The sequence below is a fragment of the Sarcophilus harrisii genome, chromosome 1 (assembly GCF_902635505.1).
Source record: "Sarcophilus harrisii chromosome 1, mSarHar1.11, whole genome shotgun sequence".
NCBI classification, from domain to species: domain Eukaryota; kingdom Metazoa; phylum Chordata; class Mammalia; order Dasyuromorphia; family Dasyuridae; genus Sarcophilus; species Sarcophilus harrisii.
The window spans coordinates 171,663,380-171,685,148 of NC_045426.1; the positions used below are offsets into that span (position 1 = coordinate 171,663,380).

The window sequence follows — 21,769 nt, forward strand, 5'->3', positions numbered from 1 at the left end:
AATAAATTTTGAATGGTAGATAAAATATTGAATTACTTGTGAACCTGGTTTCCAAGTATGGCTTGGCCATTTACTAGTCATATAACCATTGGTTAGTGACTTAAGATTATTATTATTAGCAATAATAACAATAATAATAAACATTTATGTAGCACCTCCTATATGCCAGGTACTTTATTAAGTACTTTGCAAACATTATCTCATATGAAATGGAAAATAATTTACCCAAGTAGAGATTAAGTGCTTTGCATGGAATCACAGAACTAGTAAGTATCTGAGGTAGGATTTGAATTCATTTCTTATTGACCCTTGGCCTAGGATTCTGTTCACTGAGTCACCTGACTGTATGAAGTTGTTTTAAAAACCATAAACTATTATAGATAGGTAAGACAGCAATGTTAATAATAATAATTAATAATACACACTAAATATATGTGAGCATGTAAAGACTATAGGTTCTTAACATTTTAGAACTGGTTTAGCCCTAATCCTTCACTTGACAGATGTGGAGACTGAAATTCAGAGAAGTTAAATGATTTTGCTTTAGATTCTGATTGATTGAATAGATATAAATTATACTTTGTATATAAATGTTTATAAATGGATGCTTCCAAATTGTTCTCCATAATGTGATGAACATTTCTTGGCAGTCTTTTTTATATTAGTAATTTACCAAGCTTCTAAAAAATATTTTTTCTTAATTGACATTCCACACCAACACTACCCTCTTCATCACAATGATTTTTTTAATATCTCATGACTGAAGGGGGAGTGAGGGAGAAGAGACACTGAAAGCAGTTAAGAAGTCCAAACAATAAGACAACTTCATCTGCCATTGATTGCAGCAATCCATCTGAGAGAAGATATACATTTGATCCCTCATCCTCCAATCTATAAAATCAAGATGGTTCACCTGTGATCAGTTTGAATTTAACTGCTCTTTAGTGTCATTTTCATTTATAATAAGACATCCCACATAGTCTCTTTCTTCATTCTGCTTTCTTCAATCTGTTTATACAAGTATTATGATTTTTTCTTTTGAATTCCTTAACATGTCAATAATATTACATTATATTCTTATACCATGATTTGTTCAGCTATTCCTTAGTCACAGTACCCATTTTGCTATTTTTTTCTGTCACAAAATGTACTGCTATTAATGCTTTGGTACATATGAGATATTTGTTTCTCTCAATAACCTTCTTGGGATACATACCCAGCAATGGGATGTTGATCTTTTTCAGACTATAATTAAAATTTGTTTTGGATTAGTAGGATCCTAATTAAGAAGGTTTTATTTATTTTCAGTGATGGGAGTGTTGCAGATCTATTATAAAGGTCTTCTTTGAGCCCTCCAAAACTCTACATACACATAAATATTTTACAATGGAAATATTTCATTGTAAAATGGCAACTTATTCCAGTTTGTTAAGATGACAAATTCTCTTTCATCTGGTTAACTATGAAAATGGAAGAGTTCTGATTTGCTCATTTAACAATATCTTCAAAAAGACTAAGGAAAAACTTAAAAGAAGAGGAGAAAAAATAAAGAAGAAAAGATTTTAAGGGGAAAAATAAGCTAAGCTAAGAAGTTATGAAATTTAATCATTTTTCCCAAGAATATCATTAGGTGGTCTGAACTGGGGACTTAGCAGATGGCATTGGCTCTCAGAAGTCTTGCTTCTTTGATCTGGAATTTGAAAGTTTGTCAAATATACCCTGGATTTTTTTTTTTTGATTCTTTTAGGACTTTTTCTGAAGATGGGTACTGATGCACATGGTCAGAAAGTTTGTCTTTGACTCAGCTATTAATGGTTGTAGTTAATTCAAAGCAGACATTGAATGGTTTCTGGTATTTCTATGTATTACATCAGAATTCTTAACTTCTCTGTTGTTCCAAGATGATTATTTTAATTTCTTCTCTACTACTGTGGTCTGTAGCATCTGCTTATTGTAGTATTTTCCCCAATTTTTTCTTGTATGTTTTGGAAAGGAGAGTGACCTAGTGGTTAGAGGGCATGGGGTTGGGAATTTAAAATTCCAGGTTATGTTGTTGGTGCTGTTCTTGATTTCCCATGAGATCTGAAAAGAAGAATTATTTTAAACCCATAATTTTCAGACTTTTTAAACCTTTCTTCAGTTTCTCTCTGTGTCTCTTTCTCTGTTTCTGTATGTTTCTGTCTGTCTTCCTCTCCCTCTCTGTCTCTGACTGCATCTCCATCTCTGTCTGTCTCTCTATTTTTGTCTCTCTGTCTCTGTCTTTGTCACACACACACACACACACACACACACACACACACACCCTTCAATATCTTATTGGTCTTGCCAATTTTCTCCTTTTTCTTGATGGTAGATTGACTTCATCTCTATAAGCTTCTTGGAATTGTCTTGAACTCCAAAGGTTGCACTCCCACTTTGGAGGAACAATTATTTAAACTGTCAGTGTCTTAGTTTTCTCCATTTACAAAATGATTAGTGAGTATAAATAGATCAGATGAGTCATTTTCTAGGAGACTTATGATAGCACACTTAATGTGATAGAGAAGAGAAGCCACACATTCATTGAGGAAAAGGGTCAAGCATTAGAAAAAGATTAAGACCATTGTCTCAGAGAGAAATATTTTAGCCTAGTTCAATTCTTTTATGAGATGCCGTAGAACTGGCAGTATCAAGCAGAGTAAAAATCTTAATGAATTTAAACAAAGATACAGTGAAATTCATGATAATTTTTCTAAGCTAGCCTAAAGTTCCTTTTTTGCAATAACCAACAAGTCATGTAAGCAAATCTATAAAATAGACAAAACTTCAGGGAGAGGTGTTAGCCTTGGACTTAATGTAGAAAGATTCAGAAGATAATGGGTCAAGTCCTAGCTTGGCTACTTTCATATAAATTTTGTGACTCTAGACAAGGCACTTCATTTTTATAAACTTCATTTTCCTTATCTGTAAAATGATGTGGTAGGACTGATAATTAAGATCTCTTTTTGTTTTCTGATTCTGTGAACCTCTTCATTTATGTAGTTTATACATATCTTGGGCACTTAAAATGAAGGAAAAAAGTGTTTGTTCAGTGAATTGAATAATCATGAATAATCAGAATCATGTTAACTTTGATATATAATATTATTTTCTGAAATTGTATAAAGAGATGTAATAACATTTCATTAATTTCATTGAGTCAAGGTGTGATATTGTTTATGTAAAGCATCATTTGCTTATAGTATAAAATTATCTCCAGTAACTTTGTTGAAAATTTTATGGAATGGCAGATTTTAAAGTAATTGTTTAAAAGTCTTAAAATGTTGTTTAATATATTTTTCCAATTATATGTAAAAATAATTTTAGAAATTCATTTTAAAATTTAAGAAAAATTCTTTCCTATTCTTCCCTCCTCCTTTTTTGAGAAGGTAAGCATTTTGATATGAATTATACATGTGCAGTCATGTAAAACATATATCCATATTAGTTGTGTTGAAAGTGAAAACAGGCCAAACAAGAAAAAGATTGTTTAAAGAAAGTATGCTTTGATCTGCATTTAGACTTCATCGATTTTTTCTCTGGAGGTGGATAGCATTTTTCATAAGTTCTTTAGAATTATCTTGAATCATTGCATAGCTAAGAAATTATTATTCCCTATTGATTGTTTAAAATATCATTGTTACTTTATACAGTGTTCTGGTTCTGCTTACCTCTCTTTGAATCATGTAAGTCTTCCCAGATTTTTCCTGAAAGCATCCTGCTTATTTAAAATTTTGTAAATACATAGTCTTGCATAAGCAAATTCTGCATAGTAATTATAATATCCCTAAAAATGAAAACTTTTTTTCTTTTCAGTATTACTTCACTGTTCTCTTTGGTCATGAAGGTCAAAAGCCACTAGAGCTCCGATGTGAAGAGGAACATGAGGGTAAGGAGTGGATGGATGCCATTCATCAAGCCAGGTATAATTCTCTCTCTTTTTTTTGGAATTAATTTGAAAAATCATGATATAATTTTATTAAATGTTACCATTATTAATAGAATGATCTTAATATCAATTTTAAAAGATGTTTGCTATTTAATGTCCATCACCTTTGGATGATTGGTTGGTCTTTCCTTAATTATGTTCTGCCTAAAAATATTCAATAACATTGATGGTCATTGAGCTATTCTAGAAAAACACAAGAGAATGGTATTTCCTTCCAAGAGAAGTTAGAAAAGTGGAAAATTAGTAAATTAGGTCACAAATCATTTATTCAAGTAAAATAGTAAATAGAAATGTCCTCTTATATGTAATCACTCATCAAATCCTTCAAAATGGCTTTCATATCTATTCTTGTTTCTCTAGTTCCCTTGCCAATAGTCTAGTTCAGCCTTTCGTTATTTCATGCTTGTTGCTACATGAAATTCCTATCTGATTCCAGACTTAAAATTAATATTTAAACTGTTGCCAGACTTACCTATAAGTAATACAAAGAGAATACACTGTGATTATGTTTTTGTCATTGACATGTAATAATTACGTACATATAGAATGAAAGTTCATCTTCTTTCTAAAGGAGAAAGTAGGAAAAATAAAAGTTGGCAGGGAGTGCTTCTTTTTTCATAAAATCACAGAATTTCAGTGTTGGAAAGGACCTTAGTTTCTATATAATTCAGCCTATATCCAAAAATAATCCCCTCTATCATCCAAAAAGACCCTACTGAAGGGGAGGCATTGTCTCCAAGGCAGCCCCTTTCATTTTTGAGGAACTGAATTGGAAAGTTTTTCTTGACAAGGAACCTAACTTTAAATCTTTGCAGTTTCCACCTATTGTTCATTAGTTCTGACCTCTGAATGATCTTATCAGTTCCCATGGGTTCAATTATTTCTATGCTCATGATTTCCAGATCTGTAATTAAGCCTCGATCTCTCTTCTAAGCTATAGTCTCATAAACCAGCTGTTTATTAGTTATTTATTACTAATATCTTAACCACAATGTATCCAAAACAGAACTCATTAGCACTTCTTTGGACATTTGTTCCTACGAGTTGAGATTCTATCCTGAAGCAGGAGCCAATACCCTTACTGGGTACCCTTCCACCCTTAATCATCTAAAAATCTCTAAGGAGAACTATATCTTGGCTAACACCAGCAGCTTACCCTCCAGCTGCAGCACTATTATCTGCAGTTATATTTTCTTCTTACTCCTAAGCAGCCAGCTGTGATAGCCCCCAATGACTACCATTACAGCAGGAGTTCAACTCTTGGGTTCCGTCTTGGTTGTGCAATTACTGGTGGCTTCCATAGTGACACAAATGCTAATCTTGAAAGTTCTTGTCAGAAGCTCCAATGAACACAGTCAGAGTACCAGCAGCAATTCAAATCTCTGACACTATGAGATGAAGCATTTCTTAGAACGTACTCCAAACCAGGGCAAACCTCAAGTGACACAAGCAATTCAGTAAGATGTTATAGTTCTGCAAGTTTGCAAATTTGTTGTTATTGTTGTTCAATCAATGAATCATGTCCAACTGTTTGTGGCACTATGAACCAACTGTCCATTAGTGTTTTTTTTGGCTGACATATTAGAGTGGTTTCCTATTTGCTTTTCCAGTGGATCCAGTGAACCCTTTTTTCAGGCAACCAGAGGTTAAGAGACTTGCCCAGGATCACATGGGTAGGAAGAAATCCTGAGATGGGATTTGAACTCAGGTCTTCTCAGCTCCAGTCTCAGCAATCTATCCATTGAGCCACCATATACCTCAGTTTATGAATTTGCAAATAGATGAGCCAAAGTGAGACCTTTATAAAGAAGATATGGAAAACTAACTGCAAACTGAGCTAATTTAACTTTAAAACATAGTGAGTCAATTAACAAGCATTTATTAAGTGCCTAAAGAAGTCTGAGATCACCAGGACTTTGTTACTTGTCACTTGTAGTCTTTAATTTCATAAGTTACTGAGAGTTATAACTCCATTGTTCACATAAGTGAGGTGATATAAAATGTTGGGATTAGGCAAAATGTTTTTGAGATCTCATCAAAATTAATGGCTGCATTGCTAACTCTCAGTAAACAGAACATCTTATGTTATAGCTAATAAATAATTTCCTCCTGGAAAAACAAGTAAACAAACAAATCAGAGTTTATTATCTTTCTCCCCAAACCCAACCATTTTCTGAACTTCCTTATTACTATCAAGGGTATCACATCCTCACAGTCACTTAGGTTTATAGCCTTGTTGTTATTCTTGCTTTTTGTTGTTGCTCAGTCGTTTCAGTCATGTCTGACTCTTTGTGACCCCATTTGGAGTTTTCTTGGCAAAGACACTGAAGTGGTTTGCATTTCCTTTTGTGGCTTTTGCAGATGAGGAAACTGAGACAGAGTTAATTGACTTGCCCAGGGTCACACAGCTATAAGTGTTTGAGTTTGGATTTGAACTCAGGTTCTTTTAATTTCAGACTTCACACTCTGTCCACTGAATCGCCTCCTGTATATCCATCCAGTTAGTCTACAAATTTTGTTTTCTTGTTTTCATTTCCACATTTTTCATAGATATCTTCTATCTCCTCACACAGATATAACTCTACTTTAGATCTTCATTACATCTTACCTAGAATATTTCAGTGGTCTTCTGATTAGTCTCCCCTCCATCAATTCTCTCTCCATTCCATTCAATTCTCCAACCAGCTACCAAAGTGATTTTTCTTAAGTATAGGTCTGACAATGTTAGATTCAAACACTGTACCCTCCAAAAACTGTAAGGGCTTCCTTTTACTTCCAGGATCAGCAACCTGGACCCTTTCCACCTTCCTAATCTCTCATAAATTAATTATTCCCCTCCACACATTCTACAGTGTGCAAGATATTCAATCTTCTGTCTTTCTGCTTTTGTAGTACCAGCTCTTTATTCTTGGAATACCCCCCCATACTTAGCTCCATTTCCTCAAACATTGGCTTCCCTTAAGACTTAGATGCCACTTTTTGCAGGAGGACATTCTCATATACTGGTGCCTTTCCCTTGAAACTAAAAGTTTCTGATTTTTTTTGAGTCATGGACCCTTTCGGCCTAAAATGAAATATCTAGGATAACAGAGGAAAACAATTCTATTGAATAAAATAAATTAGATATTAAGAAGTACAATTTTACAGACCCCAGGTTAAGAACCCCTGCTTTCAGATTACCTTTCAGCTGCTCTGTATTTATCTTGCTACTTACAGACACATTTTCTTCCTTCTTAATAAATAAGCTCATAAAGACAGATACTTTTTTTTTTGGTTTATTTCTTTATATTCATAATGTTTAGCACAGTTCCTGGTGCCCAATAAGCATTAATAAATACTTGTTGATTGATTGATTCCCTGTGACAGACTTTCAAGTATTTGAAGAGAACTATGATATCCCCCGTGAGCTTTCTCTTTTTCAGGCTAAACAGTTCAAATTCCTTCAACCAATTATATTATGGTGTGGGCTCAAGGCCCTTTGCAATTGTGGTTCCTTTCCATTGGAGAATCTCCAGATTATAAATATCTTTTCTAAAATGTGGGGCTCAAAATTGAACACAGTCCTCATGATTTGGCCTGACCAGGACAGATTACAGTGGATCTACAACCCTGGAAGCTATGTTTTCCTTTAATATAGCTCAGGATCTCTTTTTTGGTTACTATATTACTCTGATGAATTATATTCTTCAATATGTGATTACTAAGAGATAGCATAACTTAATAAGGCTCTAATTAGGTTAATAAAGACTAACCTCACTTCCTAAAATGTCTATCAGGCAAATTTTACACACACACACATATACACACAGATATAATGTGTATATGTACGTGTGTGTGTGTGTGTGTGTGTGTGTAGTGTGTGTGTGCGTGCAATAAAATACACTTGGATTTAGGTGAAGTGTTTGATTAAATATCTTAGACAATCTTTATGCATAGATGTACATTGATGAGGTCAGAATTGATTGAATGCCCAGACTCAAAGAATAGTGTTTTAAAGTTTCAATTTCAGTCTGAAGAGAGGTTTCTGATGGGTCAGTGTCCTGGGTACATTTTTTGAGGGAGGTTTGTTTTTACTGTTTCTATCAAAAGCTTGCTTATCATCTTAGAAAGTGGCATGAAACTGGGTGAGAATACTGTGGTACATGACAGAATCTCTATAGACTAATAGATTGATTCTGGTAAATTATATTTAACAGAAATAAGTATCAAGTCACATTTGGGCTAAAAAGAGATCAAATATATGGAAGAGTATCGGTAGCTGGATAATGGTCATGTGAAAAAAAGATCTGAGGAACTTAGTAGACTTCTAGTTTAGTGGAGCCTGGCTGTTTGCCTTTCTACAACCCCTCCCTCCTCTATCTACTGAGAACTTGAGCTGCATTCAGAGAGGCATGGTGTCTCAGATTAAGGAGAGAGTAGTCCTGATGTATTTTCCTACAGTTTTAGGAAATCTAGAGTATTGTGTTAGGTTCTGAATGCATGTTCAAGGAAGGGCATTGGACACTGGAAAATGTCCACAGGAAACTGATAGACTTTGAGGTTATAGAATGAAATAAGGATGTTTAGCACAGAGGAGAGGAAGGTTAGGAAGGGAGAACTGATAGTAGTCTTGAAACATTTGGAAAATTGCTATGTATAAGAAAAATGTCTTATTTTTTTTTAATTCCCAAAGACTGAGCTGGGAACCACAGATATAAATTGCATGGACTGTTCAAAGGTAGAATGGGCTATAGCAAGTAGAGGGTTTCATTTTACTGGACATTTTCAAGCACTTGTCACAACTGAAGTAGAGGACATTGCTATTGTGGTATGTATGTTGTGGAGTAAGTGGCCTCTGAGGCTGCCCCAGTCTTTGATTGCCTTTGATAATATGAAATTTTAGAGTGAAATACAGGAAGGATGAGAGAAAGTTGGCCCTATCTGTCTCTAGTTTAATAGTCCCTTTCATACTCTCAATCTCTGAGTTGATTATGAAGCTTGGGGGGAAGATCAATGTGGCTCATCATCTCCAAAAGTTTGGGAAGTACTGACTTTACTCCACACTAGCTCTCACTTCTGCTCCCCAAGGAAGGTCTGGGATTGAAGGATTGGTCAAAAATCAGGCTTTTGCATTTTCATTAACAGAGTAACAAGAATAATCCAAATCCTCTGATTTATAAGGTATATGTTGCTCACTTTAGCCTATCAGTCAATCAACAAGTATTTATCAAGTGCCCGCTATTGTACTAGGCAGTGGTGATTTTAGTGAAAAGAATAAAATAATTCATGCTCAAAAGGAACTTACATTCTGATAGAGAAGAAAGTACATATACTAATAGATTCAGCATAAAGATAAATTGAATAAATACAAATATATATAAAGTAATTAAATACAACTTAGATTTAGTTTTCTTAAAGAAGATAAAATTACATTTTAACATGAGGGAAAGGGTAAAGATACCAAACACTGATGGCTCAGATGTTCTCCTGTCTAGGAGGAGGTAGGATCTTATGGATCTCCTAGCCCTTCACTCATATTCCTTCAAAGGGGACAGCGAGAATGATGGGCATAATTTCCCTTCTTTCACAGGAAATCCAGAAAGGCTAGAAAAACCATGATGATACTAAGGATCCATATTGCTTTCTGGCATTTCTTAGAGTCTGCCCACATTCATTTTACATTCATGTTGGATTTTCCAGTTGGCTCACAGCAGCTCAAGGAAGAAGGTGGGCTTGATTTTTGAAAGAGTGAAAAGTCAGGTACATAATGAGTGGGCCAGGCTGGACCAGAGGGGCATGTCCCACCTCCCAGGTCAAAGTAAGGAAGAATGTTGGAAAGCAGAAGGGAGAGATGAGGGGGTTGTCTGCTCCCTAGTTAACATTTGGTTAGCATCTGCAAAGGTTTAGTGTAGGAGAGAGTACTTTAGCTGTTTCCTAATGGAAATCTAAAACATAAATAATGACATTTGCTACATGTAGCCCCGTGACAGCATGTAACACTGACATGGAAACATTTGAAGAAATGTTATTTGCTTTTCAGAATCAGTGCCCTTTTGTAGACTCTATAACTATAGAGAACTGATCTGGAATGGATACAGGCTCCTTAAAAGATGAGGAAGGAGCTCAACCTCTTTTTCAGGAGAGTGTGAAATCTTTTCATTCTTTTATGGTATGTGTCCCTGGGCATAATTACGCCAACTGGTAAAAATGTTTCAAAACAAACCATTATAGTTTCATTCTTCTTGCTTTAGATAGAGAAAGATAAAGCTAAAAGTCTATATGGCTAAAAGTACAGTATTGAATGTACACAGAGTATATAATCTCCACTCCATCTTCTGTTTGTGGAGTTTATATGGAGAAATCACTCACAAATTAGCAAGTTATGTTTACATAGATAATACCTTATATGTCATAGTATAATTGCAAAAGTAAGGAGAAAATATAGCTTCTTGTAGTGACTTTACCCAATATATTGATTCATGCTGTATAACTAAAAATGGAAATATTACTTATTTTAAATATCTATGCTTCCTTCTTTAAAGTACCCATGTGCTGTGATAAAAAAATTCAGAGTTCTTATTTTTTGTCTTGCAGACAACAGATTCCATTATATGAAAATAAGTTGGAGTATGTTTCTTTTGAAAGGTCTCTCTTGGATTTGACGCTATCTTTTAGGGAGTTCTGATGTTGTAAATTTTTTAATATTAGATGTGGTCTGAATTTTTTGTCCTATAGCAAGTGGTAACCCAAGATATTGCCCTCATTTAATGATGTTTTAAAATGATATAAAATAATTTTTTGGCATTATCTATACTTCAAAACTGTTCCTTTCACTAAAATAGTGCTTTAGATATTCCAGAAGGAAAACAGCTTACTTGCCATCCCCAACGACTTCTGGGCAGTTTCTGTCCCTGTATCCATGCTTGAATCATGTTATCATCTGAATTATCCTGCTCCAGCATTTCTATATATCTATGTGTATTGCTTCCTTTAAAACTTGGCTCACAAAATGTAACCTCCAAAGATTCACTTTCTATAAATCTCATTTAATTTTCCTAACTCTTATGCTTCATGTTTCCTGTAAATTCTTCACTGGGAGTGAGGGCTACTAGATTCAAGTCCATATTCTCCTACTAGTGGTCTCAGAAAAGTCACTTCAGTTTTCTGGATCTCAGTTTTGTCATGTATGAAATGGAGTTGCTAATATTAACATTGACAACATCATAGGATTGTAGGCTCAAATAAGGTAAACTATCTGAAAACTCTTTGTTAATTGATATATATTTTAAGTGATGTAAGATATTATTATGGTTATTATTATTATAAATTATATTTAGATTTAGAAGGAATGCTAATGATTCTAATCTTGGGAAAGTTAATCCATTTAAGTTTGAATTTTTTCATTTGAAAAATGAGGATATTGAACCATATGATGTTTAAATTCACTTCCAGATCTAAATCTATGATTTTTTTTATCTCAGTAAATGAGGAAACAAACCCAGACTTGAAATAATTTGCCTGGAGTCATATAGATATTAATTAAATCCGGGATTTCAAATTGAGTCTTTCAGCCTCAAATCCATTATTGTTTTTATTATATCATCCTATATTTTATTGTTGTTCAATCTTGTTGAACTTCTTGTGACCTCATTCAGGATTTTCTTGGCAGAGATAATGAGCATTTAGTTATTTCTTTCTCTGGCTCATTTTATAGATGGATAAACTAAGAGACAAACAGGGTTAAGTGACTTGCCCAGGGTAGCACAGCTAGTGAGTGTCTGAGGTCAGTTTTGAATACAGGTCTTCTGGCTCCAGGCCCAACACTCTATCCACCATGTCACATTCCATTATGTATTTATTCACATTTTTATTCCATAATTGCTTCCCCTGTTTGTTTTAATTTCTGAATTCCTTAAGAATCCCATCTACTTTTCTTACCACTGAGTATTTAGATTAATTGTAGGTACACTGTCTGTGCTTTGGAAACATGGTCCTTATGACTTAATGCTTTAATATTATCCTGGGTAAAACATAATTAAGCTGGGTCTTCTGATTTGGCTAAAAGTATTCATTTAATAATTTTGCTTTCTCTCCATAATACTTGTCACTAATCCCAAGAAAGACAAGTGTTATTTAAAGTTTTATTTACCAACCCTAATTCTTCAATACTCTAATGAATCAATGGTCTAATCAGTGCAATTGCTTCTTTCTTTTCTATAGATCACAGTTCATCTGTGCAATAATCCTGTGTGATTCTTGTTCATGCCTTTTCATTAGTAATTTGGAGATTACTCAATACCCTGAAAGATCTTTTTTAAAGGTCTTTTATAATTTAAGGAATACAAATATAATAATCAATCTGTCCCCTACTTTGTTTCTTTAACTCAATTTATCCCTTTCCTAGAAAAATATGTCCTCAGTGTCTTTTACACAAATAAAATACTTTCTAGCTCTTTCCCACAATTAATCGTACCATATAACTTTGTTAAAACTTATATTAAAAATTGGGAATATAGGACAGTTTCTAGTATACTGGAGATTTATAATGGGGGGGCTACATATTTGCAAAATTCAGTTTATTAATTCCAATGTAGAAAGCTATATTATATTACAACCCTGGGTCATCCAATTGTTTCTCTTTGTTATAAATTTCTCTCATAGAATAAATTATAACTATGCAACAAATTAATATTTTATAAACTCTTTTGGCTCATTCTTTCAGTTAATTCTTTGGAGATTACATATGTCATTTCTTCAGACTCTTTGAAGAAATTTAAGAGACTTCTATCAATGTAAATTTATGTTCAATTGCAAAAAGAGAAATTTCAAGAGGGAGGGAAAAAATCAACAACTATTTATATTAAAATCATTTTCATCAGCTCTACAGCACAATGTTGTAAAATATATATTTGCTTCTGGAAACACTTGCTAAAATTTCATTGTCCTGAAAGGATAAACGGGATGTTTTAAATTGAATTTGCCATTATTGGCTTTCTTTACAATTTCATGGTATGGCATTTTGATTGGTTTTTTTTTTATATTATATTGTTTGAAGAGAAAAAGTTACTTACAGCACTCTCTTAAACTTAGAATCTGAGTTTTAGGTAATGAAGTTCTATCTATTAGCCATTAAAGAAGGAAAAATAAAATTCCTTTCCATGGGAAAACTTGATGGTTTTCTGATTTTTTTTCCTTTTGTAAATCTTTTAGAACAATATCACTATTCTACCAAGAAAAGATGTTCTAGAATTTTTGTGGATTTGTGAGTGGAAAACTCAATAAGCAGAGAACTCATATGGGTGATTAGTGGGAACAGGGATAGAGAAATAAGCCAATAAGCACCCAGCATGGTCCTTCACAGTAATTTGTCATTTAATGAGATTATTGATTCACTTACTGTTGGATGCTATAAGAAACTGATAAGAGAGCTTGGGAGCCAGGGAATGAAGAAAGCAATAATGATAGTATGGGAGGAAGAGGTGTAAGTAATTACTCCTATAAATGATACCACTAAACATAGTTAGGACATAACATCTCTGTTTACCAGGACCAGAAAACTTTCTTAAAACTCTGCATAAATATGAGTTATTACTGCTGTTTTATTGTTCCTGAAGATTCAGGATATTATAGACATACTGATCTAGTACCTTGTTCTCAGTGAAATTCAAGCATAAATTTAAATTTGTGTACCTTTTATTTTTCAAATCCCCTATTAAATGCCTATTCTTTTCAGTTTTGGTAGTGTCTCAAGTTTCTATCTTTACTAGTTTCATAGTTCAATTAATAGACTTCTCATAAAATTAAGTAGAATGAGAAACTGAGACAGTGAACTTTGAAGAAAAAATAACTTTTTTTGCTAAGCTAATATAATTTCACCCTTCTATGAAAAAAAGAACATAGACCCATCCTTGGATTCAATGCCTCCTTTGGAATCTCAAACAGTTGTATAGATTCAATTTCTTATATCTGGTGCATTAATGGTTTTTGTTGGTTTGAGATGATTAAGATTTGCATAGACCACAGATTATCATTTGTATTTTTTTTTTGGCACATGGATTCTGGGTTGGTCTTCAATTTCATTATTCTTTCCTATAAAATAGAGATAATATATATGACATCCATATTTTGCACTTATGCTGAAATGATGAACAGACTTAGCAAAAATCCTTTGATTTTAAAATTTGCTTGTTAAATAGAATGTTTAAGTTGGGAGAATACAAATCTAGTAAATATAGTCATCAGAAGAATAATTCTCTGCTCTGACTTGCCTAATTAGTCTTACACTAAAATTCCACATTAAAAAAGAAAAGCAAGACTGAAAAAATCTGTCCTTGTAAAACAATAGCTACTCTTATTAAATGTAAAGTATTGATTTAAATAAGAGCTTTCTGGATTTCCATGTTTTATTTCTACTAGGCACCCAAGTGCCATGTTGGTTAGGTAGTTCTATTAATCTCTTTCCCCCATTTATCACCATTGTTTTCTCATTTAGCCTTTCTTGCTATGGCAACATAAGGTATTATCACACAGAACCAAAGTTTAAAAAATATTCTCCATTGTAAATACTCCTATACAGATAGAACTTGTGATGTATCTGTTTAAACATTTTGGTACTAATTTAGAAATTGAAAGTGATTAAACTAAAATTGCTATTCAAGAATCAGTATATAGTTCTTAAAGTTTAGCTCTGTGTGTATTATCTTCAGTTTGCTCATTCTTATCATATTTATATTTGTAAAGAGACTTTATAGGTCTTTTAGTTCAAACCCCAGGCAAACCTGAAGAAGTAGAGACTTACTTTCAGTTAAATGATAAAGTTGCAATTGCTGAACCTCTGTGGGGAAAATGCTCATAAATGACTGTTAATTTGACCACATTAAATAGGGAAAGTTAAGAAGGCAAGATTCAAGAGGTCACAAAATTATGTAATAAATAGCCATTAGAAGACCATCTTATTTTTTTTCCCTCTACTATCCAAAGCCCAGATTGTGGGAATTTAACTCAAAGGGAATACCCACCAAAGTGAATTGGTGATTTACTTTGTTTTGGAAAGAAAATAAATGATACTATATATGGAAGAAGTAGTAATTGTTTTGGAAATAAAATAATGACTATATATGGAAGAAGTAGTCAAAGTAGTAATCAAAATCAAAGAGAAGCAAATATGTATAACTAATTATGAGAAAAATTTTAATTAGTCATTTCTTATTAAAAACAAGGTAATTCTTTGTATTTTGCATGCATTATAAAATTATAGTTTAGCAAGGAAATAAAGTTATTTTGTATTTCTCTTAGGCAGTTAACAGATTCTCCTGTGTTCTTAGTAGTTTATGGGAAAATATATAACCTTTTTTATTAGAATATCATTTGGGTTATCCTCACTCATCGCTCCCCCTCCCATCTCCAGAATAACTCTCTTTAAGTTCAAGGGACACATCTACTCAGTACCATAGTTCTTGAACTTCTGCCAATGTATTAACTTTTATTCTCATCAGTCAGAAGATACAGTTAGTTAAAAATAAAGGCATTTAATGAAATAAAATAACAAAATCACAATAGAACACTCTGTCCATAAACTTTAGGCATATTGTTCCCATACATATTTCAGTGGGAAGAATAGTTATGCATAGAGACCATTCATGAAGAGCATATTGATATAGGAAATGTGTAGTCAAGATATATTTGTAAGGGAGCAGGTTATGTTTCCATTGATTCAAGTCCACTGATGTCTTCTGATGATACCATAATGCTGCTTTTATTAGACTTGTTCATCACTGGATACAATGTCTATAAGTACCTGTTAGACATATATCAGCTTTTCTTAGATTATGGCATGGTAGCAGCATACTATGTTCCCTGTTAAGCTTCTGTACCCATTTTTTTTAGGGTCACCACCCTTTTTCTAAGCTCCAGTTTCTGGAGTATAATATAATAATTAAAAGCTCTCCCTCACAAGGACAAGCTTAGAGCTCTTTGGCTATAGTTACCACTTCTACCTAACAAGAATCAGTAAGAGGTAAAGTATTTTCTTTTGGTCCTTGTTGTCTGGGCAAAGAGCATCTGGATTTTAGATAACTATCTAAATTAGGGTTAAACAATTCCAAAATCCTCTCTGACAGTCTGAAAAAGAATTTGAGCTAGATCAGAAATTAAGCTAAGGAGGCAAGGTCATTGTTCTCTGACTTAATTTACATTTATGTTTTTATGTAAAGAAGAAATATATTCAGATATACATATATCTATCATATCTATTAAACATTAATTATACTATATCTGTAAGCATTAAAACTTCTTTTTGTGTGTGTGCTATATTCTAGTCAGCATAAAGCTTGTCTCTCTCTGTTAAATGCAATCTTTTGAGGGCAGGAACAGAATAACTTATTTTTACCAAACAATCAATAAATATTAATGGACTCACACTTGATGAATTATTGAAATATTAAATAATGATGATTCAATTTATATAATATTAAAAGAAGCAAGTATTATTGGATTGTGAATGCATGCTAAAAATGTTTACAGTTGCAAAAGAGAGCAAAGCAAATACATGAGATTTTTTGATTTTTCTGTTACAATGAAATGTTTGAAAATGCCATGTTTGGAGCATTAGTTAAACAATATCTGAGTGACTAATGTAATTTTCTCTCAAGTTATTCAGACATTCTGATTGAGAGAGAAGTGTTAATGCAGAAGTACATCCATCTAGTTCAGATCGTAGAGACAGAAAAAATTGCAGCTAACCAACTCCGACATCAGCTTGAGGATCAAGACACTGAAATTGAAAGGCTTAAATCAGAGGTATTTCCCAACCTGTCAATCAGTCCCTTTATTATTGTTTCACTGTTATGCAGTCAACTCATCATTATCAGCCTGAGGAGTACTCACAAAACATGGTAAAATTTAGACTGTGGCTTTTATCTTACTGCACAGCATGCTAGTGGGCTATAGCTCTCCATATTCTCCGAGTGCTAGCTAGTTTCAATGTCAGTATAAGCAAATTGTCACCAGTAAAGTAAATGTGCTTCAAAACAACAGTATATTTAATATATTTTGAAGCCAAATAGAATTTATTGTCTGTCGGGGTTTTTGTTTTGGGTTTTTTGGCTTATATGTTTTGCCTTTGCTTTTTTCCATCAGTGCAGATAATCAGGAGTTGACTGTAGTTATTTTGGATTATGATTTACTCTTCCGAGGACACTGTACTTTTCTTTGTTTATGATTTCAGCCAAAATACAGACAAATGATCAGGAAAGACTCCAATTAGATTAAGAGTCAGATTAAAGGACTCTGTCCCTCATTGAATCTAATGAGCACAACTTTCTGTCCTTTATATGGGCTGTAACTTCTACTAAATGATTAAACAAAATGATTTTCCCTTTTGCCTGATAAGGTCGAAGGTTCTGCAGAGGGTCATTTGACATGTGAGTTTTTCATACTCTGTAGTCTTGGAAGAGACTTACAGTTTGGGATGGAGAAGAGATGCTTTAACATTTTGCACAGCTGGGGTGATATGGGTACAACCCAAGCTCTGTTTTTGGTACATTTCTATGTTGCACCTATGATGACCTAGGAAGTCCACCCTTCTGGTGATTCAGGAAGTATGAGAGAAGAGAATGCTTCTGCTCTGACCATACTTGGTATATGAGGATGTACACAAACAATTGAGGTTCTAAAATATGCATTCATAAGGCTAGCTGAACTGTGTCTGTTCAGCAATCTTAGAACCTTTTGACACTCACTTGTGAATCTCACTATTATGGTAGAGTATGTTTCTATTCTCCCCCTGCCCCCAACCAAATCTTCTGCTAAAACACTCCCTTGTAAATTTTATGGAGGGGTTTTACTTGCTATTCTAAGTGTATTATCTCTGCAATTCAGGGCAATGATGTATGCTGATTCCAGCTGTGATGTGTGATAGCTTCTGTTGTGATAAGTTACAGTCTGTGATCACCATGTCATTAGAGTTGATACCATCTTGATGAAGCACCAAAATCCGATATAGTTTAAAAAATAAACAACAAACCTGCATTTAAAAAGACTATATCTGGCACTATAATTTAAAGCAAAATTACTGTTTTCTTTCTTTGGTGCAGTAAGCTTGAACATATACTTGTCTGACAGTGGGAGAGGATGATATTTACATTATGAGATAAAGTTGGTGCCAAACACTGTTATGTAATATTTGCATATCCTACTGTATTTGCAGGATACTATATTGCAGTCTAGATTTTGATCTAACCCCCAAATTTTAAGTAGTCAGTGCTTTTTTGAATAGTTAGACTATTACTAGAATACATTACCAAGTGCCACTTTCCCCTCATCACATAGTGAAAAAGCATCTACTTCAGTAATGATGAAAGTTCTTGACAGCAGAAACCTGTGTCATATCTATTCATTCAGTAAACACCTGCTAGGAGTATGACACTGTCCTAGGTACTTGGGATGCAAAGCATGATAACAACAGAAAAAGTACTGGCTTTGGAAGCTGAGGACCTGGTTCTGCTACTATTTGTATAAACTTGATTGAACAAATCATTTCACATCCATGGACTTCAGTTTCCTCATCTGTAAAATGAGGGAGTTGGACTAGATGGCTTTTGAGGTCTTTTCCAACTCTAATTCTATGATCCTATGGTACCACCAATTTTACTTTATCTCCAGCATCTAGCACAGTGCCTTGAATATATTGGATTCATACTAAACATGCATTCAGTTGAATTTAATTAAAACATATATTAGGTCATTGGCCTAGTAGGCAATTGCCTATTAAGCCTATAAACCTCTGGTGTCTAAATTCATGTTTATGGGTAGATCCACATGGGTCCTAAATGCATCAGACATTTGAGTTACATATGAACATATTTTATTTTAAAGCTTAACTAGGGGAGCCTAAATGGATGTTTTCATAGCATCCTATTTCTCTGATACACGCAAGACAGAACTAAGTCATCTGCCACAGAATAAGGGCAGACTCCAGAGAAGAATTACAATTCCTTTGACTGATTGGGAAATGTTGCTAAGGTACTTGTGTGACTCTGTAGCCACATATGAGAATTAGCTTTTTCATTCCCAAATGAGTAAGAAGGTTCCTATGTGACCTATAAACTTTTAACTCTGAAAGGAGAGGTTTTGAAGAATTTGAGGGCACGCATAAAAGAGCTAACTATGATCTGAGAGTCCTAATCTTTTGCATTAGAGATCCCTAGAGAGCGTCTTGGCAACATTTCATTCAAAAGAATGCTGGTATTTTGCTGAGGCTTTGAAGAAAAGAGGTAGAGCTTTGCCTGATGATCATTAGTCAAATTTGTTCTTTTTTTGTGGTCCAATACATACACTCTTCCACTTTTCTTAATCCAGTCATACATATATTGTCCAGGGTGAAATCCATGCTTGTGTCAGACTTTTAGATGAAATCTTATTCCTGGCATGTCTGAATAGTCTGTACTTTGGGAGATAATCCATGGTTAATGGGACAGAAGTAAATATTCTAAAATGTTGATTTTGTTTAATTCTTAGATTATTGCTCTTAATAAAACCAAGGAACGAATGCGACCATATCAGGGCAACCAGGAAGATGAAGATCCGGACATCAAAAAGATTAAAAAGGTAGGTGCTTGGAGGTTTGAACTTGAAAAAGGGTTATATCAGTGAATCAGTATGATTTGGAGACTTTCTCCTTCTCATCCAAGATCATAGAGAAAGGCTATAGAGTTGGAAATGACATAGTGGGTTTAGAAAATTTGTGTCATAGAGCTAGTACATTGCAGAGCTGGAATTCTCACAGGCCTAATTGCACCAAGGTTATCTGTATTGCACCATAGCTGCCTCTTACTTTTCTCCAGGGTATAACCAATATGTTCCCACAAGTAAATGCCAACTTTACCCTTTGGATAACTTAAGATAGGACTTCCTCTGTGGAGACACTCCAACTTGGTAATTAGAATCTGCCAGCTTCCAGTAATTCTCTCTCTTGAGACAGTTAGGGAATGATGCCAATACCTGTAATGAATTGGGGTAACTAAAATAATATTAGTTTTTGAAGATATAGAATATTAGAACTGGAAAAGATCTTTAAAATCATTTAGCAGCCCCCAGTCTCATTTTGCACATGAGGAAACTGATTCCCAAAGAATTACTTAAATTCACACTTTTAGTGAGTGATAGAATCAAGACAAGAACAGAGATGTCCTAATTCCAAGCCCGAGACACTGTTCTATTACATAATATTGTTTTCCTTAGTATGCTGACTTTATTTATCTATCCCCCTGATTTTAATGCTTTGTGAAGTTATATTTTAAAAAAAGCTTTTGCTTATTATGCTTATTCTTTGGGAATACTTGGTACAATTTTTCTTCAAGTATTAACATATTGAGTTTAGGAATGCTGAATCTAATATGAGTAGAGCTCTTATGTGGGTTTTATTGTATTGTAGATATCCAAAGAGACAATCTCCAGATCTTTCTAGGCTTCTATTGCATAACTGTCTAGAAAATTAGTGATGAACCAAATACCACCATTCAGACAATACCTTGTGTTTTGTAATAATGTTCCCTTAGATTTTATGTTCCTGATTTTAACTATCCTATTTAGTAAGATAACTTTATAGCCAGACATGGTAACATATTGGAAAGCCTGTGGCTGGTGGATCATTTGAGCTAAGGAATTCTGAGTGACAGTAGACTAAAACTGATTGGGTGAGTGTCGACACTGTCTGGCACGAGTAAGATGAGGCTCTGGGAGCAGTGGATCACTAGGATGCCTTGGGAGGAGGTGAACAGATCATAAAGGGAGCAATTCAAAGCTCCCATGCCTATCACCAGTGGGATCAGGCCAGTGTAATTCAGTTTGGATGAAATAGGAAGATTTATTTTCTCATGCCCCACTCCCAAAAGGTGAGTGGATAGGGACTTTTTTTGATTCTTTACTGATTCTTTTTTCCCCAAATGTCTCTAATCTCAGACCACCAGACAAATCCTTCTAACTACCATTCAACATTTAAGTCAATCAGGAGTAAGATATCCTGAAATCCATTTGTTCAGCAACTTCTGGATTGCTCTAAAGAAAGATTATTAATATTGATCAAGACCATTGCTTAAACATTGTTCCCCTCTTGCACTGTCTAGCCAAACAGGAATACTTGCTTTTCCTCACCAATGCCATCTCCCATCTGTGCCTTTTTTCTGGCTGTCCTTTGTGCCTGGAATGTTCTTCTTCACCTTCATCTTTTGGAATTCCTCATTTCTTTCAATGCTCAACTCAAGGTCAACTTCTAAATGAAGCCTTTTCTGATTCCCACAGTTGTTGGTGCCTTCCCTTCTAAGGCTACCTTGTATTAATTATATTTGTATATATGTGTTTATAAGTGTGCATGTGTATATATGTATGTATATAAACATATACTTATATATCCTGTATATACTTATATTTTGTATATATATGCATTGTTTCTCCAATTAAAATGGTAGCTCCTTGAGGCCAGGCACTATTTCGTTTTGGTCTTTGTGTCTCCAGCACTTAATGCTATGTCTTACTAATAGTTGGCACTCAATTATTTAATATTAATTAATTATTAGGCTGATGATATATTTTATAGACAGTTTAACTTCTGAATATGCTTTATTTCAAAAATTTTCATATGTTATTTTTCAAAATTCTAAATGCCTTTTCCCATAGGAGCAGTATTATAAAAGATCATTTCTCAAGCTAGTCCTTAAAACCTTATGTAACTTTAGCTATATCTGAAATATAATAATAAATGGTGTTTACCATAAAGAATGAAACGTATCATATTTTAACAAACAAGAAAAGACTTTTTATTGTTTT

General features: G+C 33.9%; 1 protein-coding gene across 5 annotated transcripts in view; it reads left to right on the plus strand.

The window, feature by feature from the left end:
- The window catches only part of RASGRF2 (Ras protein specific guanine nucleotide releasing factor 2), a 310,740-nt gene that overhangs the window by 85,363 nt on the left and 203,608 nt on the right, over positions 1 to 21,769 (plus strand). For 4 of the 5 annotated variants that reach the window (XM_012541399.2, XM_003759876.2, XM_031967027.1 and 1 more), the window contains exons 2-4: positions 3,835 to 3,941; positions 16,597 to 16,744; positions 19,463 to 19,552. In XM_012541399.2, the coding sequence (XP_012396853.2) occupies positions 3,835 to 3,941; positions 16,597 to 16,744; positions 19,463 to 19,552 (345 nt within the window). Of the gene's footprint in view, positions 1 to 3,834; positions 3,942 to 16,596; positions 16,745 to 19,462; positions 19,553 to 21,769 lie in introns of those variants that run through there. The other variant, XM_031967039.1, reaches the window with a different exon arrangement.